At 34.6% G+C, this 24,115-nt stretch overlaps 3 protein-coding genes and 1 pseudogene across 3 annotated transcripts; 3 read left to right on the forward strand and 1 right to left on the reverse strand.

The window, feature by feature from the left end:
• The first annotated feature begins 598 nt into the window (after positions 1-598).
• Positions 599-4,581, forward strand: LOC147405595 (galactinol synthase 1-like). Its single transcript, XM_086433388.1, has 4 exons — positions 599-1,035; positions 2,992-3,312; positions 4,029-4,163; positions 4,292-4,581. Exons 1-4 carry the CDS (start codon positions 700-702, stop codon positions 4,511-4,513), a joined length of 1,014 nt encoding a protein of 337 aa, XP_086289514.1. The 5' UTR covers positions 599-699; the 3' UTR covers positions 4,514-4,581.
• Positions 4,582-4,722: 141 nt separating this feature from the next.
• On the forward strand, positions 4,723-9,017 carry LOC147405596 (galactinol synthase 1-like; annotated as a pseudogene).
• Positions 9,018-14,224: 5,207 nt separating this feature from the next.
• LOC147405597 (PWWP domain-containing protein 6-like) lies at positions 14,225-18,237 on the forward strand. The gene is made up of 2 exons (XM_086433390.1): positions 14,225-14,372; positions 14,522-18,237. The coding sequence occupies exon 2, from the start codon at positions 15,031-15,033 to the stop codon at positions 17,377-17,379; it is 2,349 nt and encodes a 782-aa protein (XP_086289516.1). The 5' UTR covers positions 14,225-14,372; positions 14,522-15,030; the 3' UTR covers positions 17,380-18,237.
• Positions 18,238-20,583: 2,346 nt separating this feature from the next.
• Positions 20,584-22,460, reverse strand: LOC147405598 (uncharacterized). The gene is made up of 2 exons (XM_086433391.1): positions 22,224-22,460; positions 20,584-21,233 (listed from the first exon to the last, which is right to left on the reverse strand). Exon 2 carries the CDS (start codon positions 21,209-21,211, stop codon positions 20,681-20,683), a length of 531 nt encoding a protein of 176 aa, XP_086289517.1. The 5' UTR covers positions 21,212-21,233; positions 22,224-22,460; the 3' UTR covers positions 20,584-20,680.
• Between the last annotated feature and the right edge of the window lie 1,655 nt (positions 22,461-24,115).

The raw sequence follows: 24,115 nt of genomic DNA on the forward strand, positions 1-24,115 counted from the left end.
TGCTCAACAACCCAATCCGATATTAAGAAAATGTGTAGGTCGGCCTGGCCTAACCTGTGATAACCTCAATTACTAAAGATCGATCGGATTTGGATTTAGCTAGTCTTAGATTTTATTTTTGTACACTAGACCATTTACAAGATATTCCAATGACAACCCTAGGTATAGATGACGGATTTCGAGAAAAAACTCAACGGGCTTTTTGGTTATAAGTTGACAACTAGGGCATTTAGATCATTTTCCTCTCTTAGAGAAAAAGGTCAAGGGGTATGTCATCAATTTGAAATACAAATGGATGTATCAAATATTAATCAAAACTATGAGGGGTTATCTCTAAATCACCCCAAAGAAAATGAAGCCCACTTGACACCAATTATCACCCTATCGATCACGACCTCATCAAATCTCGGCCGCCATTCGATGATATAATCTAAATGAACGGTTGATTGCACCACAGTCATTCATTTTTTTAATTTATTATTAACCAATAATGAAAATGACCTTAATGAAACTAAATTTGAGTTTCATTTGATCACATTTGCCATGCATTTAACCCTCATTTGAGGCTTATTTAAGGACCCCATTGTCCTCAACTACATCTCAGGAACAAAGGCTAGTAGGTAAGCAAGCAAGCAAATAAGGTGATCGACATCCCTTATTCTTGCTTATTTACTTTCCAATCCCTCCTCAAAACTACTAATGGCACCAGAAGTCCCTGTTGACGTGTTTACCGGAACAGGGAAGATCGCCACACTAAACTCTGGCTACTCAAAGAGGGCATATGTGACCTTCTTAGCCGGTAATGGGGATTATGTTAAAGGTGTTGTGGGATTAGTGAAGGGTCTTCGAAAGGTGAAGAGTGCGTATCCTTTAGTGGTGGCTATGCTGCCCGATGTGCCCGAAGAGCATCGCGAGATATTGAGATCTCAAGGTTGTATTATTCGTGAGATCGAACCTATTTATCCGCCTGAGAATCAAATACAATTTGCTATGGCGTATTACGTGATCAACTACTCCAAGTTACGCATATGGGATGTAAGTCAATTGAATCCTTTATTTTTATCTCCCTTGATAATTAAAAAATTATAATGACCTCCCTTGACTTATGACTTGAGTTTGAAGAATATGAAAATGATTGTGTTGGAAAAAAAATAGAACGAAAATAATTCTTGAAAAAATGAGATTTGATAAAGTTAGATTCTGCACTTTTATGTCTAAATCAATTTCCTAGAAAAAAGAAAATATATTTTCTTGCATTTGTAGAAGACCTCCATCAACTCCCAAGAAAATGATCTCTCACTACCTCCAATTCCAAAATTTAAAACCATCTTTCTTTTAATGTTTGTCTATTTGAAAGAGATTTATTTTTTTTCGATTTTTATCAATTATTTTTTCTTAAGAAGATCTATTTTGTGAGTCGAATTTGTCAAAATTCCAATTTCAACTAACGGTTTAAAGTGACAAACTCATTAGTTCCCTCTCATATAGTGACAATCTCGCTAAAAAGTAATAAAATTTGTGAGATAGTCACTTGATACCTAGGAAATTGTCACTTTAAAACCTTTAATATCGTTATCGTTCACGTTTTGATAATTACAATGAACAATGAGTCATAATCATAATTTCATCAAAAATTGGTCAAGTTTTCGTAAATATTTCAAATAAATTTCATTATTTCTCAGTCAAGGATGAAGGATGTCAAGGGATGAGCATCCTTTTTTTTCTTTTTTTTTTTTTTATTTTTGAAGGGACGGAGGCATGTCTAATATGCCCAATTAATGAGGGAGGTTAATAAAAGTCCACTATTGGTTATGTCTGAAACATATATTGTTTAAAAGTCGAAAACATAATTCAATATCCATAACTTAGGAGTTGACTTGGTCAAGTAAAAAATATCTTAAATTTAAAAATAATTTTTAATATTTCAAAAAAAAAATTATTTTACTTTCCACAAAATATCATCAATGAGTTTTTCTTTTAAAAAATATATTTTTTCTCTCCACAAATTATTATCAATAGTTTTAAAACAAATTGGTAGGGATGTCAATGGAATATTTTACTTTCCACACAATAAGTTAGTCTTTTAAAATATTTATATTTGAATAATACTGAAGTGATCTCAAGATAGGACCTCACACCGTGATGTGATAGTGTATGGGAGCCATAGATGTTTTTCCTTGAGATACCAGTGTAAAAGAATCTATGATTCCTATCCACTTTTACATCAAGATGTGCGATATAAGGTCCAATCACTGCAATACGACTCTTTATTTTCTTCTCTCTATAAAATATTATCAATACTTTAATTTGAAACTAGCACTGGTAGGGCTGTCAATGGATCGGGTGTAATTTGGTACTGGTCAAACTTAGATTAGATCAGATTCGGGCCTGATCCGATAAATATCAAATTTATTTCTTATTTGATCAAATTTTTATAGGATCTCAAAATTAAAATCTAAATCCAACCCTTTAACCATCAGCCAGAATCCAATTTTATATACAAAATCTAAGTAAATTTCATATATCTCAACAAATATATAATATAATTAATATACTTTTTAACATATTATGGACAAGTCCTTATCAAATGGGTAAATGGTTAATCTAAATCCAATCCAATAAACTATCAAATCAAAACCTTATCGAATAGGATCTTTGTTGGAATCCAAAACATGAATCCAAACCCAAAGTTCTAGGATCGAAATGGATTGAATTTTGGGTCTGATCTGATCCATTGAACACCCTAAGTGTTGTATTTTCTAGCTAATTAACTTGGGCGAGTAGATGAGTTGACTTGAGGTCAGTTCAGTTGATTGAATGAATAGGCACACCAGAGTTTCGAGGTTGAGTCGACTCAGCCAAGTTTCTAGCTAAGTTGAGTTTTAAACTATGATTTGAAATTATATGAAGCTTTTGAGACTGCAAATAGTTGCTTTGTGGAGTGATGTATTTAATTAAATGGGTTTGATTTATTTATTTATTTATATGTAGTTTGAGGAGTACAGCAAGATGGTTTATCTGGACGCGGACATTCAAGTGTACGACAACATAGACCATCTGTTTGATGCGCCAGATGGATACTTCTACGCTGTGATGGACTGCTTTTGCGAGAAGACATGGAGTCACTCACCTCAGTACTCTATTGGGTACTGCCAACAGTGTCCAAATAAGGTGACGTGGCCTACTGAGATGGGTCCACCTCCTCCTTTGTACTTCAATGCAGGCATGTTTGTGTTCGAGCCAAGCCGTTTAACTTACCAAAGTCTTCTCGACACTCTTATAATTACTCCTCCCACACCCTTCGCAGAGCAGGTGAGCTGTACTATAATTTAATCCATTTTTTTTGAGAATTTATATTTTCATACCAATTTTTATTTATTTATTATTAGATTATAATATAGAGCTTGGACTCTCCATGATCACTAGGCATAATCTCTAAGAATTTCATTATAGAAAGTCATTAAATGGGTAAGCACTCCAACCGTGCTATCCAAAATAACTCTCTATAAGCGTACAATCAACACTCATCTTCAATGAATCTCACTCTCTTATTTTGCCTATCAAAAAAGTTTTTCTTTAAAATATTAAGAAATAGAGAGTCAGATGCAAAGCGCTTTGGGTCCCTTCAAAACCCTCAAATTTTCCAAAATGGCAGTGAGTTGGCATGGAGGTATGCACTCTACCATAGATGCTTTTCTTTGAGGTACAAGTGAAAAACATTTATGGTGGAGTGCACACCTCCACGTGAATCCTTCTTATAGTTTTTTTTCTTCTTTTTCCCTATAGTATCATGTAGTGTTGTTCACCTGAGAGAACACCACATTGACAAGACAAACAAAATCACTAAATTTAAAATAATAAAAAAAAAAACCTTGAGAAAAGAATGAATTATTTGTGGAGTGGTGTATAATTAATTATAATATATTGAAGTGGTAATATAACTGTTCTATTATTATTATTAGAAATAAAGATAACAAGAAAATAATGAGATAATTAAACTATATCATTAATTCCTATCTTTGTACCAGGATTTCTTAAACAACTTCTTCAACAAAATATACAAACCTATCCCTCCAATATACAACCTGGTCCTAGCCATGCTTTGGCAACACCCAGAGAACGTCGAGCTCGACAAGGTCAAGGTGGTCCACTACTGTGCTGCTGTAAGCTCCTCTCTCTTCATTTTCATTATATATATATCTATATATATATATATCAATCTCCAAATTAAAATAAAATAAAAATCCATTTTTAATTAATTATTTATTAATCATCATCTTTTACTATATAGGGATCAAAGCCATGGAGGTACACAGGCAAAGAAGTTAACATGGAGAGAGAGGATATTAAGATGTTAGTAGAGAAATGGTGGGATGTATATAACGATGAGTCACTCGATTTCAAGCCATTGGATTATGTACCAGAGGAAGAGACCTTCGCGAGACCATCGAACAAGGCTACGATGATGCCCGAGCCTGAAATTGCTTACATTTCTGCACCCTCTGCAGCTTAAAATGTCTTTAAGAGTGGATAATACTGGTGTAATCTTATCTCTTTAATAAGTTCTCAACTTCTCATCAACTCAAGCTTCTCTTTTTTATTTATTTATGTTTCATGTGTAGTTTTAAAACTGGTCGAGTTGACTCAAAATTGAATCAACTAGACATAGGCAGGGGCGGAGCTAGTAGGGAATTGTCCCCACTCAACTTTTTTGGGCATTTTAGATACCTTTGAATTTATGCTTAAATTTGAGATACACCTACATTTTGAACCATTGACATGCCCCACTTGACCTTGTTGCCCTCACTCCCTCATCTTCCTCCAATTCCAATTAACTATAAGTTTACTCCCACTAAAAGAAAATCTTGGCTCCGCCCCAGGATATAAGGGTGTCAATGGGTTGGTGCTGGCTCAGTTCCACGTATATTAAGAATCGAAACCTAATTAAAATCTCAGTTACGATTCTTACGATTTCAATTCTTGGTATAAGATCCTCAGAATGATATCTGATCGACCCTATAATTACACGATACCCATTAAGATAGATAACTTTTTTTTTCAAGGAGAAAAAAATTAAAATTATCCAATAAAAAAAATATATAATAATTTAACTTGGAACGATATCTGATCGACCCTATAATTACATGATATCTCTTTGTTAGTATTTAATTAGACTACTAATTTTATTATAAATAAAATAAATTTACTAGTCAAGAATCTATCGGATACCCATCGAGAGTCGGGTACCCGAACGAGACCCGATTCTTATCGATTCCTTAAAATATCTACCTAAAACCAGACTTGAAAAATGAACAGGTTCATAATGGTAAATTTAAAATTGACTAATCGGCTTCGGGCACATTGGGTAATTGGGTACTTATTTGAGACCATGATTTTTAAACTCGTTCGAGATCGAGATGTATCGCCCGAGTTAACTCGATATCAAAGCTGAACGAGACCAACTCACAAGTCATTTTTTGATCAAGATTTACGAGTTACAATTCAATTTATTGATTTGTCTCACGAGACGTCTTAAACGTATCGGAAAACTAGTCCGAGACGACTCGGTATCGAAGTTGGACGAAACGAGACGAAATATCGAGTTTAAAAATCATGTTTGAGACTTATTTAAGGAACAAAGGCTTGTGAGTAAGTAAACAAGCAAATAAGTTGATCGACATCCCTTATTCTTGCTTATTTACTTTCCAACCTCCTCCTCAAAACCACTAATGGCATCAGAAGTCCCTGTTGACGTGTTTACCGGAACAGGGAAGATCGCTTCACTAAACTGTGATTACTCAAAGAGGGCATATGTGACCTTCTTAGCCGGTAATGGGGATTATGTTATAGTTGTTGTGGAATTAGTGAAAGAGTCTTCGAATGGTGAAGAGTGCGTACCCTTTAGTGGCGGCTATGCTGCTCGATGTGCCCGAAGAGCATCGCGAGATATTGAGATCTCTGAAGGTTGTATTATTCGTGAGATCGAACCTATATACCCGCCTGAGAATCAAATTCAATTTGCTATGGCGTATTATGTGATCACCTACTACAAGTTACGTATATAGGATGTAAGTCAATTAAATCCTTTACTTTTATCTCCCTTGACAATTAAGAAATTATAATGGCCTCCTTTGACTTATGACTTGAGTGAGGAGAACATGATTGGAGTATCATAAGAAGTGGGTTTAAATTGGAAAAAAAAATTTAAAAAAAAATGATGTTGAAGAAAATAGATAAAAAATGATTCTTGGGAAAATGAGATTTGATACAGTTTGATTGTGCACTTTTATGTATGGAAAATGGTGAAGTAACATTAAATTAAATTGACATCATTTCGAATATTATTGACTTGGATGTGTCTATAGAATCATAGATGCTTTTCATTGAGATACAAGTCCAAAGCATCTATGGTTTTGTGCACACCAATGTCCCAAACGATTTCAATTTCAATGTTACTCCAACACAACACGACTCGTTTTGTATAAATCAATTTCCTCGAAAAAAGAAAATACTTAAATATTTTGAAGAGAAATTTATTTTCTTAGTTTTCATCAAAAAAAAATTCTAAGAAGATTTAAGAAAATAAATTGGGTAAATTATGATTTCGAACTGAATTTGACGAAATTACAATTTTGACTTATTATTCATTTTAATACCCAAAATGTGAATCTACAGAATCGCAGGCTTTTCAAGTGACAAGATCGCAGGTTTAAAGTGCCAAACTCGCTGGTATTTTCTCCCCAAGGTGACAATATGGTTAGCTTGTATAATGACGATCTCGCTAAAAGTAATGAAACCTACGAGATAGTCACATGATACATGCGAAATTGTCATTTTAAAACCTTCAATATCATTACAATGAACAGTGAGTCAAAATCGTAATTTCGTCGAAAGTTGGTTTGAAAATATATTAGATAGTTGATTTTGCAATCCAACTTGACAGAGTAACTTAAAAACTCATTGGCATTGTAGGTGTAAGAATTACAGATTTTTTTCTCTCGAGATACACAACTTCACATGTTTTATGGGATGTGCAATTGTGTATTCTGAGAGAAAACATCTACAGTTCTTGACAGGGTGACTCAAAAACTCAACTACCTTATATCTTGTAAGAACCGTAGATTTTTTTTCTAGGGATGCACATTTGCACATCCCCCTAAAAATGTAAGAACTGTATATCTTGTTAGAAAAAAAATCTACGGCCACGTCAGTGAGTTTTTGAGTTTACTGTTAGGTTGAATTACAAAATCAGCACTCTGTATTAAGCTTTTGAGATTGCAAGTAGGCGTTTGGATAGGACTCCTTGGCTACTTCTGACTCTTGCGGGGAGTTAGAAGTCGTTTGGATGCGTTTGTATGAACTACTCTTTCGAAGAGTTACTCCGCGCAAGAGCAAGAAATTACTCTTTATGAAGAAGTCAAGAAAACCTATTTCTCAAAACTCTTCTTGCGGGGAGTCAAAATCTAACGGTTCGTTTTACCAAAATACCCCTAACTTTATTAATTTTCTATGAAAATATTTCTAATTCATTTGCCCTTAAATCAAACAAAAGAAACATTTATTAATATTAATTTTTTTTTTTAATTTTGAGTATAATGGATTTAAACACATTATATTAATATTTAATATTTAAAATATTATTTAATATTTATTATATTATATTATATTAATATTTATAGTTAAAATGTCAAAAACAATATAGTTTGAAGGCATATTATGACACTAAAAGACAGTCTGTCAATTTTTTTTTTAAATTTTGAGTATAATGGATTTAAACACATTATATTAATATTTAATATTTAAAATATTATATTATATTATATTAATATTTATTATATTATATTATATTAATATTTATAGTTAAAATGTAAAAAACAATATAGTTTGAAGGCATCTTATAACACTAAAAGATAGTCTGTCAATTTTTTTTTTTAATATTATGTCATATTATGTCAAAAACAGTCAGTCAATTTTTTTTTTTAAATTTTAAGTATAATGGATTTAACATATTATATTAATATTTAATATTTAAAATATTATATTATATTATATTATATTTATTATATTATATTATATTAATATTTATAGTTAAAATGTAAAAAACAATATAGTTTGAAGGCATCTTATAACACTAAAAGATAGTCTGTCAATTTTTTTTTTTTAATATTATGTCATATTATGTCAAAAACAGTCAGTCAATTTTTTTTTTTAAATTTTAAGTATAATGGATTTAAACATATTATATTAATATTTAATATTTAAAATATTATATTATATTATATTAATATTTATTATATTATATTATATTAATATTTATAGTTAAAATGTCAAAAATAATATAGTTTGAAGGCATATTATGACACTAAAAGATAAAAAACAGTAACTGGTATAATATAAGGGTATTCTAGTCTTTTTTCTAGAAGTCATGAGAAGTCAGTATGGTTCCCAAACAAACTTCCAGCACAAAAGTACTTCTGCCAGTACTTCATAGAGTTGATTGCCAAACGTCATTTCTGCACATAATTACTTTTCCAACTCCTCTATAGAGTACTTCAGCTCCTGTTCTTTGGAAGAGTAGTTCTGCTCCTGGTATCCAAACAGTCCCCAAATATTTGCTCTGTGGAGTCATTTATTTAATTAAATGGGTTTTATTTATTTATTTATTGTTTGAGGAGTACAGCAAGATGGTTTATTTGGACGCGGACATTCAAGTGTACGACAACATTGATCATCTGTTCGATGCGACAGATGGACACTTCTACGCTGGTGATGGACTGCTTTTGCGAGAAGTACTCCATTGGGTAGTGCCGACAGTGTCCAAATAACGTGACGTGGCCTATTGTACTTCAATGCAGGCACGTTTGTGTTCGAGCCAAGCCGCTTAACTTACCAAAGTGTTCTCGACACTCTCATAATTACTCCTCCCACACCCTTTGGAGAGCAGGTGAGTTGTACCGTCATCGATTTTTTTTTTTGAGAATTTATATATGGAAAATCCTGGGGGGTCTTTGTTTTTCACTCACATATTGTTTTCTCGAGATCCGAGTCAAAACATCTATGGTTTTGTATGCATCTCCGCGTCAGAAATGAGAGAATCGCAATAAATCCTAATGTCACTCCAGCATTACTCTTTATATATTTTCCACACCTATTTGTTTTAGAGAGATGGTATCTGTTGCAATTTTATTGCAAAAATTCCTTTCTTTCATAAGTTTGTTACTGAACAAACCTTTACTTTTATCAATCAAGCTAGCATGACTAGCTTAGTAAGATTTCAAATCTTACTAATGGACATTGGGCCCACATGAATTATCAAAATGGCAATCCAACACCACATATTTCTAAATTTCATGGAAAAATTAGATTAAATAGGAAAAAATTGAAAAAACTCGTTTTTGAGTTTGATCCAAAGTGGTGAAATGGATGACTACCGAACTCTTAAATTTAAAAATTAAATTCAACAACGAAAAATTAACTTTTTATTTTATTTTAAAGTTCTTATAATTTTTCCCTTTAAAACTCTGTGGTATCTGATCATTCGTTTTTTATGATAAAATTGATGCGGTTAGGATCCACTTGGACCACTCCAACATACATTGGGTAACAAATTATCGCGCCAATTTGAATTTTATGACGTGGATCTCCACTTCAAGGTTTTATGGGTAATAAACTTGATGAAGTAAGGTTTGGTGGGTAACAAACTTTGGAGTAAATCTCTCTGGCTTTTGCTATTAAATCATAATATAGAATTTCTATTAACACACCATCTTTTACTTATGAGAGCAACTCTAACGAGACTCTCCATAATCACTAAGAATTTCATTATAGAGAACTATTAAATGGGTAGGCACTCCAATAGTGTTATCCAAAATAGCTCTCCATAAATGTACAGTCAAAGGCCATCTTCAAGTACCGCTAAAAAATGGACAGAGAGAATCTCACTCTCTTCTTTTTCCTATCAAAAAAATTTTCTCTCCAAAATATTGAGAAATAGTGAGCTAGATGCAGAGTGCATTAGAGTTGCTCTAACACGCCAATCAATGTATAAATTCAAAAAAATTAGTGCGTTATAAGTAAAAGTTGGTGTGCCAATAGAATCAGGGGCAGAGCTAGTAAGGAGCTGGTGGGGGCAATTGCCCCCCACAGAACTTTGAAACAGCCCTATATTTTCAACTAATTACTTGCCCCATTTGTCCCCAGTCCTTCACCTCTCTCCCCATTTGCCCCCACACCCTCATCTCCCTCTAATTTTTGGCCCCCACACCCTCTCCTCCCTCCATTGAAGTTCTTCAACTATACAACTATACAACTAATCATAATTTGCCCCCACACCCTCTCCTCCCTCCATTGAAGTTCTTCAACTATACAACTATACAACTAATCATAATTTGCCCCCACTATAAGAAAATCCTGGCTCCGGCCCTGAATAGAATCTCTCTAAATCATATCACCGGTAACCCTTCTTGTGAAAAAGGTATACCCCTTTGCTTTCAAACATCGAGTTTTGTTCACTAAATGCATATAGACCCATTATACCAATTGACTTTGGCTTTATAGGAAAGGCTAACATAAAATGATTGAAATACCCTCATTTTCAACTTTGGCAAAAAGAATCCTTTGTTTTTTTCCCCCAAAACTCATTGTCTTTAATTTGTAAAATAAAATTTCTCAGTCTTACCTTCAATTGAAAGATTCTATCTCTTTCAGTAATCAAACCTCAAGATCAAAATAGGATTTGGAGGAAGGTTGAAGATGATAGGTTTTGGGAAGAAAAATAAGAGGTTGAAGTCAAGCTTGAAGAAGTTCAATAGGTTAAAAAAGAAAGAAAAAGCAAGAGTGTTTTTGCCATGACTTTTGCAATGAGGGTGTTTTGGTCATTTTATGTTAACTCTCATGCAAGACTTAAGTTGAAAAACGTACAGTGGTATCTTTGATTTTTCACCAAGATCAGAGAGGTATTTAATATTATTCTTTAAGGTTCGAAAAATCCTAGAGTGACTTCCTACACTACTGTGTTTGACATTGAGCTGACGTGGAGGTGTGCACTCCACCATAGATGCTTTTCTTCAAGATACATGTGAAAAGCATGTGGAGTGCACACCTCCACGTTAACTCAATGTTGAACGTAGTGACATAGGAAGTCACTCGAACATTACTCTCAAAGTTCTCGATCTAATTAAGGGTACTTTTTTTTAGGGGAACAAATCCATTGTATATTTTTTCTTCTTATTCTTCGTTTTTTCCTTATGAGACACCTTGTATCATTATACACTTGAGAGAGCACCATGTCGACAAGACAACAAAATCACTAAATTTAAATTTAGAATCCTCCCATGGATGTCCATTTTAAAAGTCTTTGATCAGGCAAAAAAATTATTATTAATTTTTTTTTTAATTTTTAAATTTGATCTTCACCATGAATCCTAGAGGGTTGAGGTGTCAATTTTGTAGTACTCTCTTGACAATGGAAAAAATGGCAAGGGAAAATTTTGCTACATGGGATCCACTCCTTTTTGTTTTTAGTGCTATATTTCTAATTTATAGGGGAACAAATCTTTGGTAGGTTTTTTTTTCCCCCTTTTGTTCTTGTAGCATTTTTTTTTACTTCACGATTGAGAGAGCATGCATAAAATAAATAAATAAAATAAAATAAAACAAAGTCACTATGTTTAAATTTAGGACCGTTTAGTGGTTGTTTATTTTCAAAGTTTTTTTATGAAAGAAAAAAAAATCATCTTTTTAATCTTGCAAGATTGACTTATTTCATACTTTCCTAATGTGGAGATGTGCACAAAACCATAGATATTTTCACTCGTACCCAGAGGGGTTGAGGTATTTTTACTTTTCAATGTGGTGTTCTCTCACGTGTATTGAATGGCATTCCTAATTTACAAAAGTACTCTTGTTAGTTACAAAACTATCATTGTATACTTAATGTGGTAAATACTGAGGAGTCTGTTAGCACTGTGAGCAAAAATTCTGTAAGTAAAAAAATTCACATGTACATCCCCATAAATATGTGTAGGGTGTATCCCAAGGAAAGGAATCTATGATTCTAACACATGCCACATCAAGAACGTATGGGGGCATGTCAGAGGGGGCATCAGAAAATCACTATTCATATAATATCAATCTCCAAATTAACCGAAAAAAAAAAAGATAATAATAATTATATATTTACTAATCATACTCTTTTATTATATAGGGGTCAAAGCCACGAAGGTATACAGGCAAAAAAAAATTAACATGGAGAGAGGATATTAAGATATTAGTAGAGAAATGGTGGTTATGTATATAACGATGAATCGCTCAATTTCAAGCCATTGGATTCGGTACCAAAGCAAGAGACCTTCGCAAGGCCATCCATCATTGCTAAAACAATGCCCAAGCCAGCAATTGCTTACATTCCTGCACCCTCTACAGCTTAAATTATCTTAAGTGTGTGGATAATATTGGTGTAATCTTATTTCTTTTACAAGTTCTCAACTTCTCTTCAACTCAAAACTCAATCAACTAGACATATGGGTATCATGGTTTTTAAACTCGTCCGAGACCGAGATGTAACACCCAAGTTAACTCGGTATCAGAGCTGAACGAGACCAACTCACAAAGTCATTTTTTGACTGAGATTTAGGACTCACGTTCAATTTTTTGATTTGTCTCACGAGACGTCTCAAATGTATTGAAAAACTCATCCGAGACAACTCAGTATCGGGCCTGGAAGAGACAAGACGCGAAACCGAATTTAAAAACCATGATGGGTATCAATGGGTTGGTGTTGAGTCAGTTAATAATTCAATTTTCAATTCTATAAAACATAATTAGTCGAATTGTCGTCTTAATAATTCAACATTCTATAGGCAACACACCTTTCTCATTGGTTTCATCATTGTTAAGATATTTTAATCTCTAAGAGGGATTACATATACTTGTTTTGTATTACAAGTAGTGATAGGGTTTTTTTTTTTTTTTTGACTTTGTACTATCGTTCGATCCGATCGTTATCAAAGCTAATTTTGTCATTGTTCAATATATAATGACTAAAATTAACTTTGGATTTTTAATCTAATTAATTCATCGATGGTCGACAAGTATGATGGTCCTAATAAATATTAGAATTGACGACATATAATTTAATATAAAAAAATTGATTTATTATTTTAAAGATATTGATAATTTTTAGATAATACGAAAGTTTTCTATAGAGATGGAATACAAAGTCAAAGACTAATAAAATTTGGGCCTACAAGTTCATCGTCAAGATATCCATATCATGGTTTTAAATCTCGTTGAAGATTGAGATGACTCATTCGAGTTATCTTGGTCTCCTTAGCAACGATATAGATTTACACTTTATCTCAACATTCACTTCATCTCACGAGATAAACAAGATGTCTCAAATAATATTTTGAAAATCTCGTTCGAGTCATTAGAGCTCGACTGAGTCAATAGGAATTTTGTAAATTTTGATTAAAATAATTAATCTTTTATTTTTAATTTTAAATATTTGTTATATAAATAAATACACGATTTTATGACTAAGAGTCGTGCTGGGGTGACATAGGACTTACTGTGATTCTCACAATTCTGACGTGGACATGCATAGATAATCGTAGATGGTTTTACTTGTATCACGAGGAAACACATCTATGGTTATGTGCACATCCCACGTTAGACTTGTGAGAATCGCAGTAAATACTTTTTTTCATTTCAGGATTTTTCTATGACTAAACATTTCCTGCTCTATCTTATTTTATTATAAAATTATAATTATTATAATTTAAATATATGTAAATTAATTAATATAAACTGAGTTTAATGGATTGTGTTCATGAAACCATAATCCATATCCACGTGAATGGAAGTGAGTGAAAAAAAACAGAGAAACCCTTTCCTTGCTTTGATGTAAGGAAAAAGTGTTACTAACTCTCATTCACCACCGTAAAAAAGACCTCGAGATGCATAAACAAAACATCGAGTTTTGCTCCAAATATTAAGGATTTATTTTACGCATCTCGAGATTTTTTTTTATTTTATGGTGGATGAGGTTTATTAAGGTTTTTTTTTTCCTCACTATCGTAGTAAGGCTAATCAGACTAAAAATAATCTCACTACCTGCCACGTGTACATCATTTTACCAACGCCGATAACAAAAATAAGCACCGACAGTAGTCACTGTACTTTAAAAATCATCGATATCATCATTTTCTCTTCGAGATTTACACGATAATTTCATTTTTCTCCCGTTATTACCGATCCGATAAATTAAAAGTTAAACACTGCAATCTCTCTCCAACTCGTCTAACTGTACATCTTCTATCCTCGATTCTACATCTCTCTCTCTCTACCAAAACTTCGCGTTTCATCTTCAGGTATCAATCTATTTATGTTTTTGATTTTGATTTTGATTTTGATTTTAATTTTATTTCCCTCTCTTTCATCTCCTAATTTGTTGATGTTTTTCTTTAATTTTTTTTTTTTCATGAAAACAAAACCCTAAGAAATAATTTTTGTATTTCAGCGGTGAAATCATCTTAAGGGATACAATAGAGAAATCAAAATGGAAACCCTAAAACCGATTACTCAAGCCCTAGAAGAAGGTGAAACCATTCTAAAAGTGGAAATTTTTTAGGGTTTCTGGTTTGACAATTCGAGTTACAGGAGTTTGAAGAAATTTAAGATAGGGTTTCTGTTAGGAACAACGAAAGTAATCTTGTGGTGGTGAAAATTCGAGTGTTTGAAATAGAGATTTCGCTTAAAAAGTGTTGATTAAGGATTTGGAGGGATATTTCAGTTGCAGAGATAGCTTGGTTGCTCAATTGGGGCAAAAATGGTGGAATAGGTGGTGATGTGGTGGAGGGTTCTTGGTGGATGAACGTTTTCTTGATCAAATTCAAACAAAGTTATTGAATTTGGGTGATTTAGGTAGGCAAATAGAGTATTTGGTTTCTGGGCATTTGGTTGGTCTACTTCAAGATAACATTTATGAAGTTTTAGAAACTAAAGAACTTCCTTTAATCCAAGTTCAAGATGCCAAAAATCGAATTTGTCGAAGACGAAGAAGAAATAGAAGTTAACGATCAAGAACATGAATTCTTGGTGGGTGATTTTGTTTGGGGCAAAATCAAAAGTCACCCATGGTGGCCTGGAAAAATTTACGATCCCTCTGATGCATCAAAGAATGCTGTGAAGTACCAACGAAGGGATCGCCACTTAGTGGCGTACTTTGGAGATGGAACTTTTGCTTGGTGCTACCCATCCCAATTAAAGCCTTTTCAGGAGAATTTCGACGAGATGGTGAAGCAAAGTGGCTCTAAAAGCTTTCTCAAAGCTGTAGAGGAGGCCGTAGATGATTTTGGTAGATGTTTAGAATTGGAGATGACTTGTTCATGTGTGGCAGAAGAACCCCGAACTAGACCATTGGCTGTGAATGCTGGAATAAAGGAAGGAGTCTTTGTTCCTGATGGTGGGATGGGTGAACTTTCTATCACTCAATATGAACCCATGGAATTTCTTTCTCGTCTTCGATATATTGCGCAAGTTGTTTCTGTAACCAATTTGGTTGAGCTCATAGTGTTTAAGAGTCGGTTGTCGGCTTTTTATCATGCAAAGGGTTATAGCCAATTGCCAACGTACCATGAACCCATTGGAATTACTGACCCGATAAAGAATGCTGGAAATGTGATAGAAAGCAATGGTGGTCTCGAAGTTCAAACAACGGACCTAACGGTAAGCCCAGCCGAAGAAGATTGGATTTCTTCTCCAGTAGGCCCTTGGAGTGGTAGAACCGGCTTAAGCTTTTCCCGAAATTTTTCTGGGATTTCAGAGGAAAAGTTATATCAGAGGAAGAAACAGAGAAGTATGGCTGAACTTTTGGCGAAGGACACGGATGTCAAGCTTGAAGAGAATGGTGTTAGTGATGTGGCAGAAGAAGAAACTGTCTCGGGCAAACAGAAATCAGAATCTAAGAAGAGAAAGAAGAATAAGGGTTGGAAAATTGGAAATGACAGTGAGGTAGTTGAAGAAGATTCGGGTGGAAGTAAAAGGGCTAATCCTAAGAAGCTGAAGAAGACGAAAATTTCAGAAAATGACGGTGGTGTCATTGAAGAAGGAAGTAAATTGGGTTCTTTGTTGAGGGAACGGAAGAAGAGCAAATACTTGTCGCCTCCCTATACAAATCCTACCCGAGGGAATACAAGCTTGATTCCTGCGAAAGATTCTGAAATGGACTCCCCTAATACTCCAAAAGTTTCTCGTCTAGGGGACTGTATTGGCAGGGCCGAAAACCAGGATACCGCCTCCCCACCAATCGTGAAAGATAGTGGCAAGACATTTCAGAAGAAAGTGTCGAAGGAGTCCAATATTGAGCGTAAAACATATGGTAGTTTAAGTCCACGAACACCGACAGAAAACCAAAACAAGATTGCTCTTGAGGAAGGCAATGTGAAGAAAGTGTTGGAGGAGTCCCATGTTGAGCGTAAAACATTTGGTAGCTTAAGACCACGAACACCAAAACCAAACCAAAACAAGATTGTTCTCGAGGAAGGCAATGTATCTGCACATGAGATGCTCATGGAGTTCCGTTCTGCGGCTGTGGATCCTCTACGCTTGAAGGAAAAGCAAACTTTGAACACATTCAAGGGTTTCTTTATCAGATTGAGAAGCTCATTATATCACGAAGGGTCCGATTTCGTTACGTATAACAAATCCCTGTCTGGTCGAGGCAGAAGAAAGAAAATTTCAATTGACGTTAAACCCAACTCACATGAGAAAGTCCAAACAGCGTCCAAAGGTAAACTCGAACGGAAAAAAAGAAAAGGCAAGGATGAACCAACGTTGCAGAGTCCTAAGAAGCAGCTGAAATCTGCTATTGGCACACCAGATGTGAAGAACCGTAGAAGGGTAACCAAGGGAGAAGCTTCGGCTGCGGCTCTTCTCTTGACATTTTCCCCGGGAGTATCTTTGCCATCGAAAGGTGATCTGATCACGATATTTGGAAAATTTGGGTCTTTGAACGAATCAGAGACAGAGATTTTAAAAGATTCGGGTTGTGCTCGGGTTGTCTATGTAAGGAGCTCTGATGCCGAAGAAGCCTATAAATGTTCGGATAAGATTAGCTATTTTGTACCTTCAGTGGTTAGTTACCGTCTCAGGTATCTTTCCTCCTTTGCTAAGGCTTCAGAACATGTTGGGAACTCACTCAAAAAGCAATCTGCTTTGCCGTCACTTCGCTCTATAAGGAAGAATCTTAAGACGGCGGGGTCTTTGCTTGGGAAGTCTTGGAATAAGCTGTCACCAGAGGTAAAAGCCAACTTAGATGATCAGGTTAAGGGTCTCCTAAAGCAGGTAACTACAATGGGTGAGTCATCTTCCTCTTAATTTAGATGAATTTGGAACATTTAAGTCATCTTATCTCTTTTTGCTGTTGTTCCTTTTAGTTGATTTGTTAAGTAGGATCCTTCTTGTTTCTGACTCTTCAGGGTGTTTGTATGTTAAATGTAGGAGTAATAATGTGGGTTGTTTAGCCTATTAGTGTCTGTTGTATTCCTTGGTTCTAGCATATGAATGCAGGTTCATCCCAACCATACACATATTACCTCGGGATTTGTGTTGAAAAGCATGAGCTGGGGCGGATGAATTGTTTAAGATCTCGAGATGAACAAGTATGGCATGGGTTAAGAGTCTATAGCCATTACGGCCAATAAAGCATGGACTCGGGATATCGCCCACTTGGAAATATGTAATCGTGTGAATGAAAGCATGAATCACTGAGGCAGATAAGCATGATCTCCAAACTTCACCATTATGGGTCCACCTTCGCAACAATGGCAGTTAGAACATATTTGGTATAAAGTGAGTGTGCTCACGTTGTTGACTTAGGAACGAATTCTCCAAGTGCACCCTCTGTATTTCTTACCAGTCTTGTTGAGACCGTGGAAATAAGAGGACTCGTTACCGGTAAGCACCCTCAAGGGATGAGATGGCCGAATGGGTGAGAGCCCAGTTGGTCCCACCACCAAATGGGCACTTGTTCAAACAAGTGTGTACCAGCGCGAGCATTGCTAAAAATTTTAAAGAGCAAGAGGAGAAATATATGTTTTGAATATAAAGGGTGATTTATTAGGCATACCCTTCTATGTTTTGGCAAATATTTGGGATAATTTTCAAAAAGAGAGCTTATTACCATACCAACTTTTACTAAGAGTACCCCACCCCCGGTTCAAAAAAAAAGAAGAAGGATGTAGGTTAGTTCTTCAATGATTTCATATGAATTGGGGTGCTCTTAACAAAATTTGGTGGGACAATAGAATTTCTTTTCAAAATGATTACATCTCTCCCTTCTAATAGAAAATGCCTTGAATTCATTCAACTAGGGGTGCCAATGGGAAAGAAACCAGAATTAGAATGATGCGAACTCTTTGGGTAAAACTCATCGCAACTCATCCTTGAAAATCAGCTTGCAAGTAGGGTTGCAACTTGGGTGGGTCCGTTGGGTTGGACCATGGTTAGCTTGAGTTCAGTCTTGGGGTTCGGGCAAAAAAAAATGCCCGACTCAAAACAGGTTAAGTTCTGGCATAGGTATCGGCCAAACCCCGATTTGCCCAAATCCGAATTTAATATTATTATAATTTAAAAGTATTTCAATATGTATGTTTTGTTTATTTATATATAAAAAGTAATGTGTGATTATTTTTATTAAATAAATAATTGCTCAGTTATTATTGTTTTTGTTTAAGTGTAATTCCATATTGTAATAAAATGATTATAAGAATTCTTTAAATGCTTCTTTTTAAAAACAATTGCTATTAACAATAAAATGATTATTTTAGTTAATTTTCTTATTCTTCTTTCCTCTTCTTGAAATTTGCTTATAATTTTATGCAAATAAAATTTAGAAACACATTTATAGGATAAACAATTGTAAATTTTAAGTTCTTTTACATGCCACTTATCTCTATATAAACTGTTATAAATACTGAATTACTTGAATTACTTAGTATTAGTGACGAATGAATTAACCCGAATAACCCAACTTGGGTTGGGATTGGGTTGGGCATTGGTGCAGAATGGTGTTTATCAAGTTAGGGTTGGTCAAGTTGATCCCCAATCCGGCCGAACCCGCCTGAGTTGCAACCCTACTTGCAAGGGGAGGGTGCCCAGGAGTTTATATATACGCATACCCAATCTCATACTTGGGCGGTGTGGCTCAAATAGATTGTCACACACCTCCATACTTCGTGACGGCTGCATCATTAGGTAGCAATTTCCGTGATGGTGACCATGGAGCCGCAGCCCATTACTGAGTTCAAGCCTATATGCGATGTTGTGCCACCTATAACACCATTGAATATGAACTCTTCGGGTAGAACTCACCATTGAAAACTAGCTTGCAAGGGGAGGGAGGGCACCCGGGAGCTCATATACACATACCCAAGCCAACTCTTGGGCATTGTAGACAAGTAAATCGTAACGTAAAATCTTTAAATTTTTTTGGTTGCGATTCTCAAAATTGATGAACCCGAAACGTCAAAAGTTCTGTTTAAAAAGATTTTGGTTCTTTGTTCCCATTTGTTCTTATCGATTCCCGAGTCTCAATCTGATCGGTTTCAATAAAAAGGATTCTAGACTTTCCTAACCCATTGATACCCGTCTTCGACCTCAGATCAATGCTTTAATTGGATAAACCTTTCCTTTTAAATACCATGCCCTGCTCTTTCGGCTCCACTGGTTTATGAAGGTTTGGCCCAGCTTATTGGTGTGCTCTAATAAATTTTTTTAAGTATTTGGTTCACCACATGGACTCACCCAAAAAAAAAAAAGCCAGCTTGATAAGTTATTTGCAGCTATTAGATTTTAGCATTCTTTTGGATTTGATTTTTAGCTTTTATTTGAGCATTATTTTCATTGTTGGAAACTTGAAGCTTAAGATTTTGAACTACCGATCAAACTGATTTTATGCCTAGATCCACCAAAAATCACTTATGGTGTGAATTCGTAATAAGGGTGCATTCAACGTTCATATAAGAAATTAAAAATAATGTGAGATCATCCTCACAAAAAAATCATCCCATTCTGAAACTTCTAACCCCAGTTTACAAGTTGAAGAATTGTGGACTGTCAATTATTTGTAAACTACTTTTAATGTGGTTAGAAGTTTTACAATAGTCAATTTGTGTGCTGATGATTGTCTAATCATAGAGATTATCCTCATAAAAAAATCAACCCATTCTAAAACTTTTAACTTATATATTGAAAAATGTTTGGCACAATGTTTGATTTCTTATATGACCCTTGAACACCCCCCTTCATAATATAGTCATGATTTTAATACTCGTTTTGACGTCTCATCCATGAACGAGACCGAGTTGTCTCAGACGAGTCTTCCGTTCTGATACGTTTGAACTGTCTAAAGTTTTAAATCTTGTTTGATACGTTTGACTTATCTATTCATCTTATTGATGGTGTAAGAGATTTAAAACCATAAATATTATGGTGGGGGTAATACAAAAAAAAAAAATAAGGAAAACCTTACAGATCATGGAGGGTATTTTTGACATTTTACAATCTTGCAAAGAGTCACAATTAAAGATTCCTAAAGTCTGTCAAATTTGATAAATAACGTCTTCATCATGGACATGTTCAATTATTAATCATAGTTTTTTTTTTCCTCCATCTTTCCCTAATTACCCTTCACAGGCATTCCTGTGAAGGAAACTCTACCAAAACCCAAATGACCAACTTGATACAACTCCAACCAAACCCTCTCAGCCTCAATTCTTGCACAGTAGTTCTCACCATCCAAGACCCCATTTAAATTTTCTACTTTTCCCTCCTCTGCCCTTTTCTTTCTCAAATTTCCATCTCTATCCATCACATTCACAACTTCATTCTTCTTCTCCTTTCTGTTCCCTCTCTCCTTTCTTTCCAACAAACGACACTTCTTTCCCAATAATCCCCAACATCTCCTTCCCATCACCAAAGGTATCTTAACGAAAGCCAAAGAGAGAACATTAACTATGGCACAAGGGCAACAACAGACAGCAACGCAGTCCGCAACGAAGGTTGCGGTGCATGAAGAGCAGTACTCCCCAGAACACTCTATCAGATCTCCCGCATCTTCAACTGGATACCGACTCCTCTTCTTTGCTACGGTGTTTGAGGCTTCTGTGGTCGGGTCCACACGATTTTGATGAGATGGGTTTTCAACCATCTGATTAGACGACTAGTCAAACCTACAAAATCAAACTTCCAACACAGTTAGAACATGTGAGAATCAAGACCATGGTTTTAAAACTAGTCAGATATCTTTAAAATATTGATTGAGTTTTAGGCCCAATCAATTGTATTTTGATTTTCTGGCTCAGCACTACTTAGTGCACCTTATATAATAAGAAAAAATATATATAATAATTTATACATAAAATATAATATTAAATATATTTAAAATGATTTAAATGATTTGACTTGTTCAAGACATGGTTTTAAAACTCGTTTTGACGTCTCGTCTTGTCCATGAACGAGACCAAGTTGTCTCAAACGAGTTTTCTGATACGTTTTGAGACATCTTGTTCAAAAATGAAAAAAATAAACTGTGATTTTAAATCTTGTTCGATATGTTTGACTTGTCCATCTTTCTCGTTGGTGAACAATACCGAGACTTATTGGATGAATTGTCTTAATCTCAGATGGGATTTAAAACCATGGCTCAAGATGAGATTAGTTGGATCTTGGAAAAATCATGATTAAGATGGATTGTTCAAGATAGGGAGAAAAATATAGAGTTCTTACCTATCAGTTTCTAGGGAACATTCAACACAATAATTTTACAATTGAAATAATGTTACTTGGGGTACGTATAGGTTTAGAAGTGAAGAAAGTGGTACGTTGAGTTGGTATATCTAAAGCAGCCCTTGATCCTAACCCTCAGAAGCTATAAAGCTCAATCAACCAACCCTTAATCCTAAACTTTGGGACACCAATAAGTGGGATCGACTAGAAAGAGAGGGAAGCACGAATGCCGATGATGACTAAGAGTGAAAGTCGGCTTCTTACCATTTAACAACCCTAGAAACCTAACGAAGAGGTATACATTAAAACTAAATTATATTATTAATGAGAAAGTTTAAAAGCAAAGTAACATGCCAACCAGTGGCAAGACCCCTTACTATATTTGCCCAAAAGAGATGAATTACCAAGCAAGCAAGGATATGAGAGAACTATACCTTCCAAGATTATCTTCAAGCGTTGCAACATTCATAGATGTTTGGATTGGCCTTGAAGTGAGTTTTTTTCTCTGACATGGAGTTAGAAACTCTCTTCAAAGCGTTTGGATACGGGCTTCCAACTCTATCAGAGCTGGAAACTCGTATTTAACAAACTATTTCAAGCTTCTGACTCCGACAAGGAGACGTTTCATATCGGAGTCAATAGCCCTTGTTTGTCAAAACATGCTTTAATCTCCTTTCTTACCACGTAAGATAAAAATAGTATTTTTTCTCTCCCAATTTACAAGACAAAACAAATGATACCACAAATCCACCCAATACCAACATGAATTAATAAAAGAAAAATCCTGGGGAGACTTTCTTTTTCACTGTATTGATGTGATGGCCATAAATGCGTTTCCTCAAGATACAAGAAAAAAAATACATCTAAACTTATGTGTGCACCTACACATAAGAAATGTGAGAATCATAGTAAATCCGAATGTCAACCCAACATTACTCTTACTAAAATGTTTTCTTCAATAGTCCTGTTGGGGTGACACAGGATTTACTGTGAATCTCACAATTTTGACATGGAGATGCATATATAACCATAGATGGTTGTTACTCGTATCGTGAGGAAACACATCTATGGTTATATGTACATCCCACGTCAGACTTGCGAGAATCGCAATAAATACCCAGTGTCATTCCAGCATTTTCCTTTCTTCAATAATGAGTTGATGCTTGGAAATGACCTTTATTTGGCAAATTGAAAACAAATAATAAATGAAATACCCTTTTTCCAAAATGTTTGTGGTACCCCAAACCATATCTTTCCAAATTTACCCTCACCCACTTCCCAACCTTCATCTTTCTTTTGAGGTGTAAATGACTGTGACCACCCACCAAAAATTTCTAAATCAGACTTGAGAGGCCGCAGCCCAATTTCATCAAACTATATTTAGGGTAATTTTGTAAGTCACTCTATCCTTCTAAATCAGACTTTTAAGAAAAAAAAAAAAAAAAAGTCAGAGGCCAGCCATCCCAATTTCATCAAACATCATTTAGGGTAATTTTGTAATTTATTCTATCCTTCATGTTTTTATCAATCTCCAATCGGCGTCATTTTTTAATTTGCCAAAATTAACCTCAATAATTATATATATATATATATATATATATTTTGGCAAAACTGAAAATATTGTAAGCATACTGGCGTCATTTTTTAATTTGCCAAAATTAACCTCAATAATTATATATATATATATATATATTTGGCAAAACTGAAAATATTGTGAGCATACTGATTTCCTAACTTAGAAAGTCTTCACTGGGCTGACGTTTTATGGATACGGAATCATAGATTTATTTCTTTGGGATACACAAATGCACATTTTTTATAAGGATTTGCATTTTTTTATCTCGAGGAAACAGATCTACAATTTCATATCCGTAATATATCAGACGAGTATTGACCGAGTGAAAAGTTTCTAATTAGAATATCAACACTCGTATTGAAAGTAAGACATAAGTAAGCATAAGACCAATACTAGTATGTAACCTGGCCTATTTAAAAACCAGATACTTTCAAATCTAGTATAATAGGTTAGGTTTAAATAAGAATATATTCCAATAATAAGGGTAGTTTGGTCATTTGGTCATACTTCTACAATAACTAAAATCTCCCTCAAAGTTATTCACATTATTGATTTCGACATAACCCTTAATATTTTGGAGAATATTTGAGAAACCCTCTTATATTTTTAAATTGATAATAGACCCCTAGATCTTCTTTAACAAAACTAGTGTACTGTAAAGTGACCTCATCTTCAACCCAATACCCAATAAAAACTTAATTTTCTCCTCAATCTTTTGGGTAAAATTTTTTTTACCCTCATTTTCAACCA

This window comes from Akebia trifoliata, chromosome 3 (genome assembly GCF_017979445.1).
Source record: "Akebia trifoliata isolate Shusen 1 chromosome 3, ASM1797944v1, whole genome shotgun sequence".
NCBI classification, from domain to species: Eukaryota; Viridiplantae; Streptophyta; class Magnoliopsida; order Ranunculales; family Lardizabalaceae; genus Akebia; species Akebia trifoliata.

Excerpts from the sequence above, each read along its gene's own strand:
- LOC147405595 (XM_086433388.1), top strand. The coding sequence starts at position 700 with ATGGCACCAGAAGTCCCTGTTGACGTGTTTACCGGAACAGGGAAGATC. Across the intron at positions 1,036-2,991 it reads CCAAGTTACGCATATGGGAT|TTTGAGGAGTACAGCAAGAT; the intron begins GTAAGTCAATTG and ends ATTTATATGTAG. Across the intron at positions 4,164-4,291 it reads TGGTCCACTACTGTGCTGCT|GGATCAAAGCCATGGAGGTA; the intron begins GTAAGCTCCTCT and ends TTTACTATATAG.
- LOC147405597 (XM_086433390.1), top strand. The coding sequence starts at position 15,031 with ATGCCAAAAATCGAATTTGTCGAAGACGAAGAAGAAATAGAAGTTAAC.
- LOC147405598 (XM_086433391.1), bottom strand. The coding sequence starts at position 21,211 with ATGGTTGAAAACCCATCTCATCAAAATCGTGTGGACCCGACCACAGAA.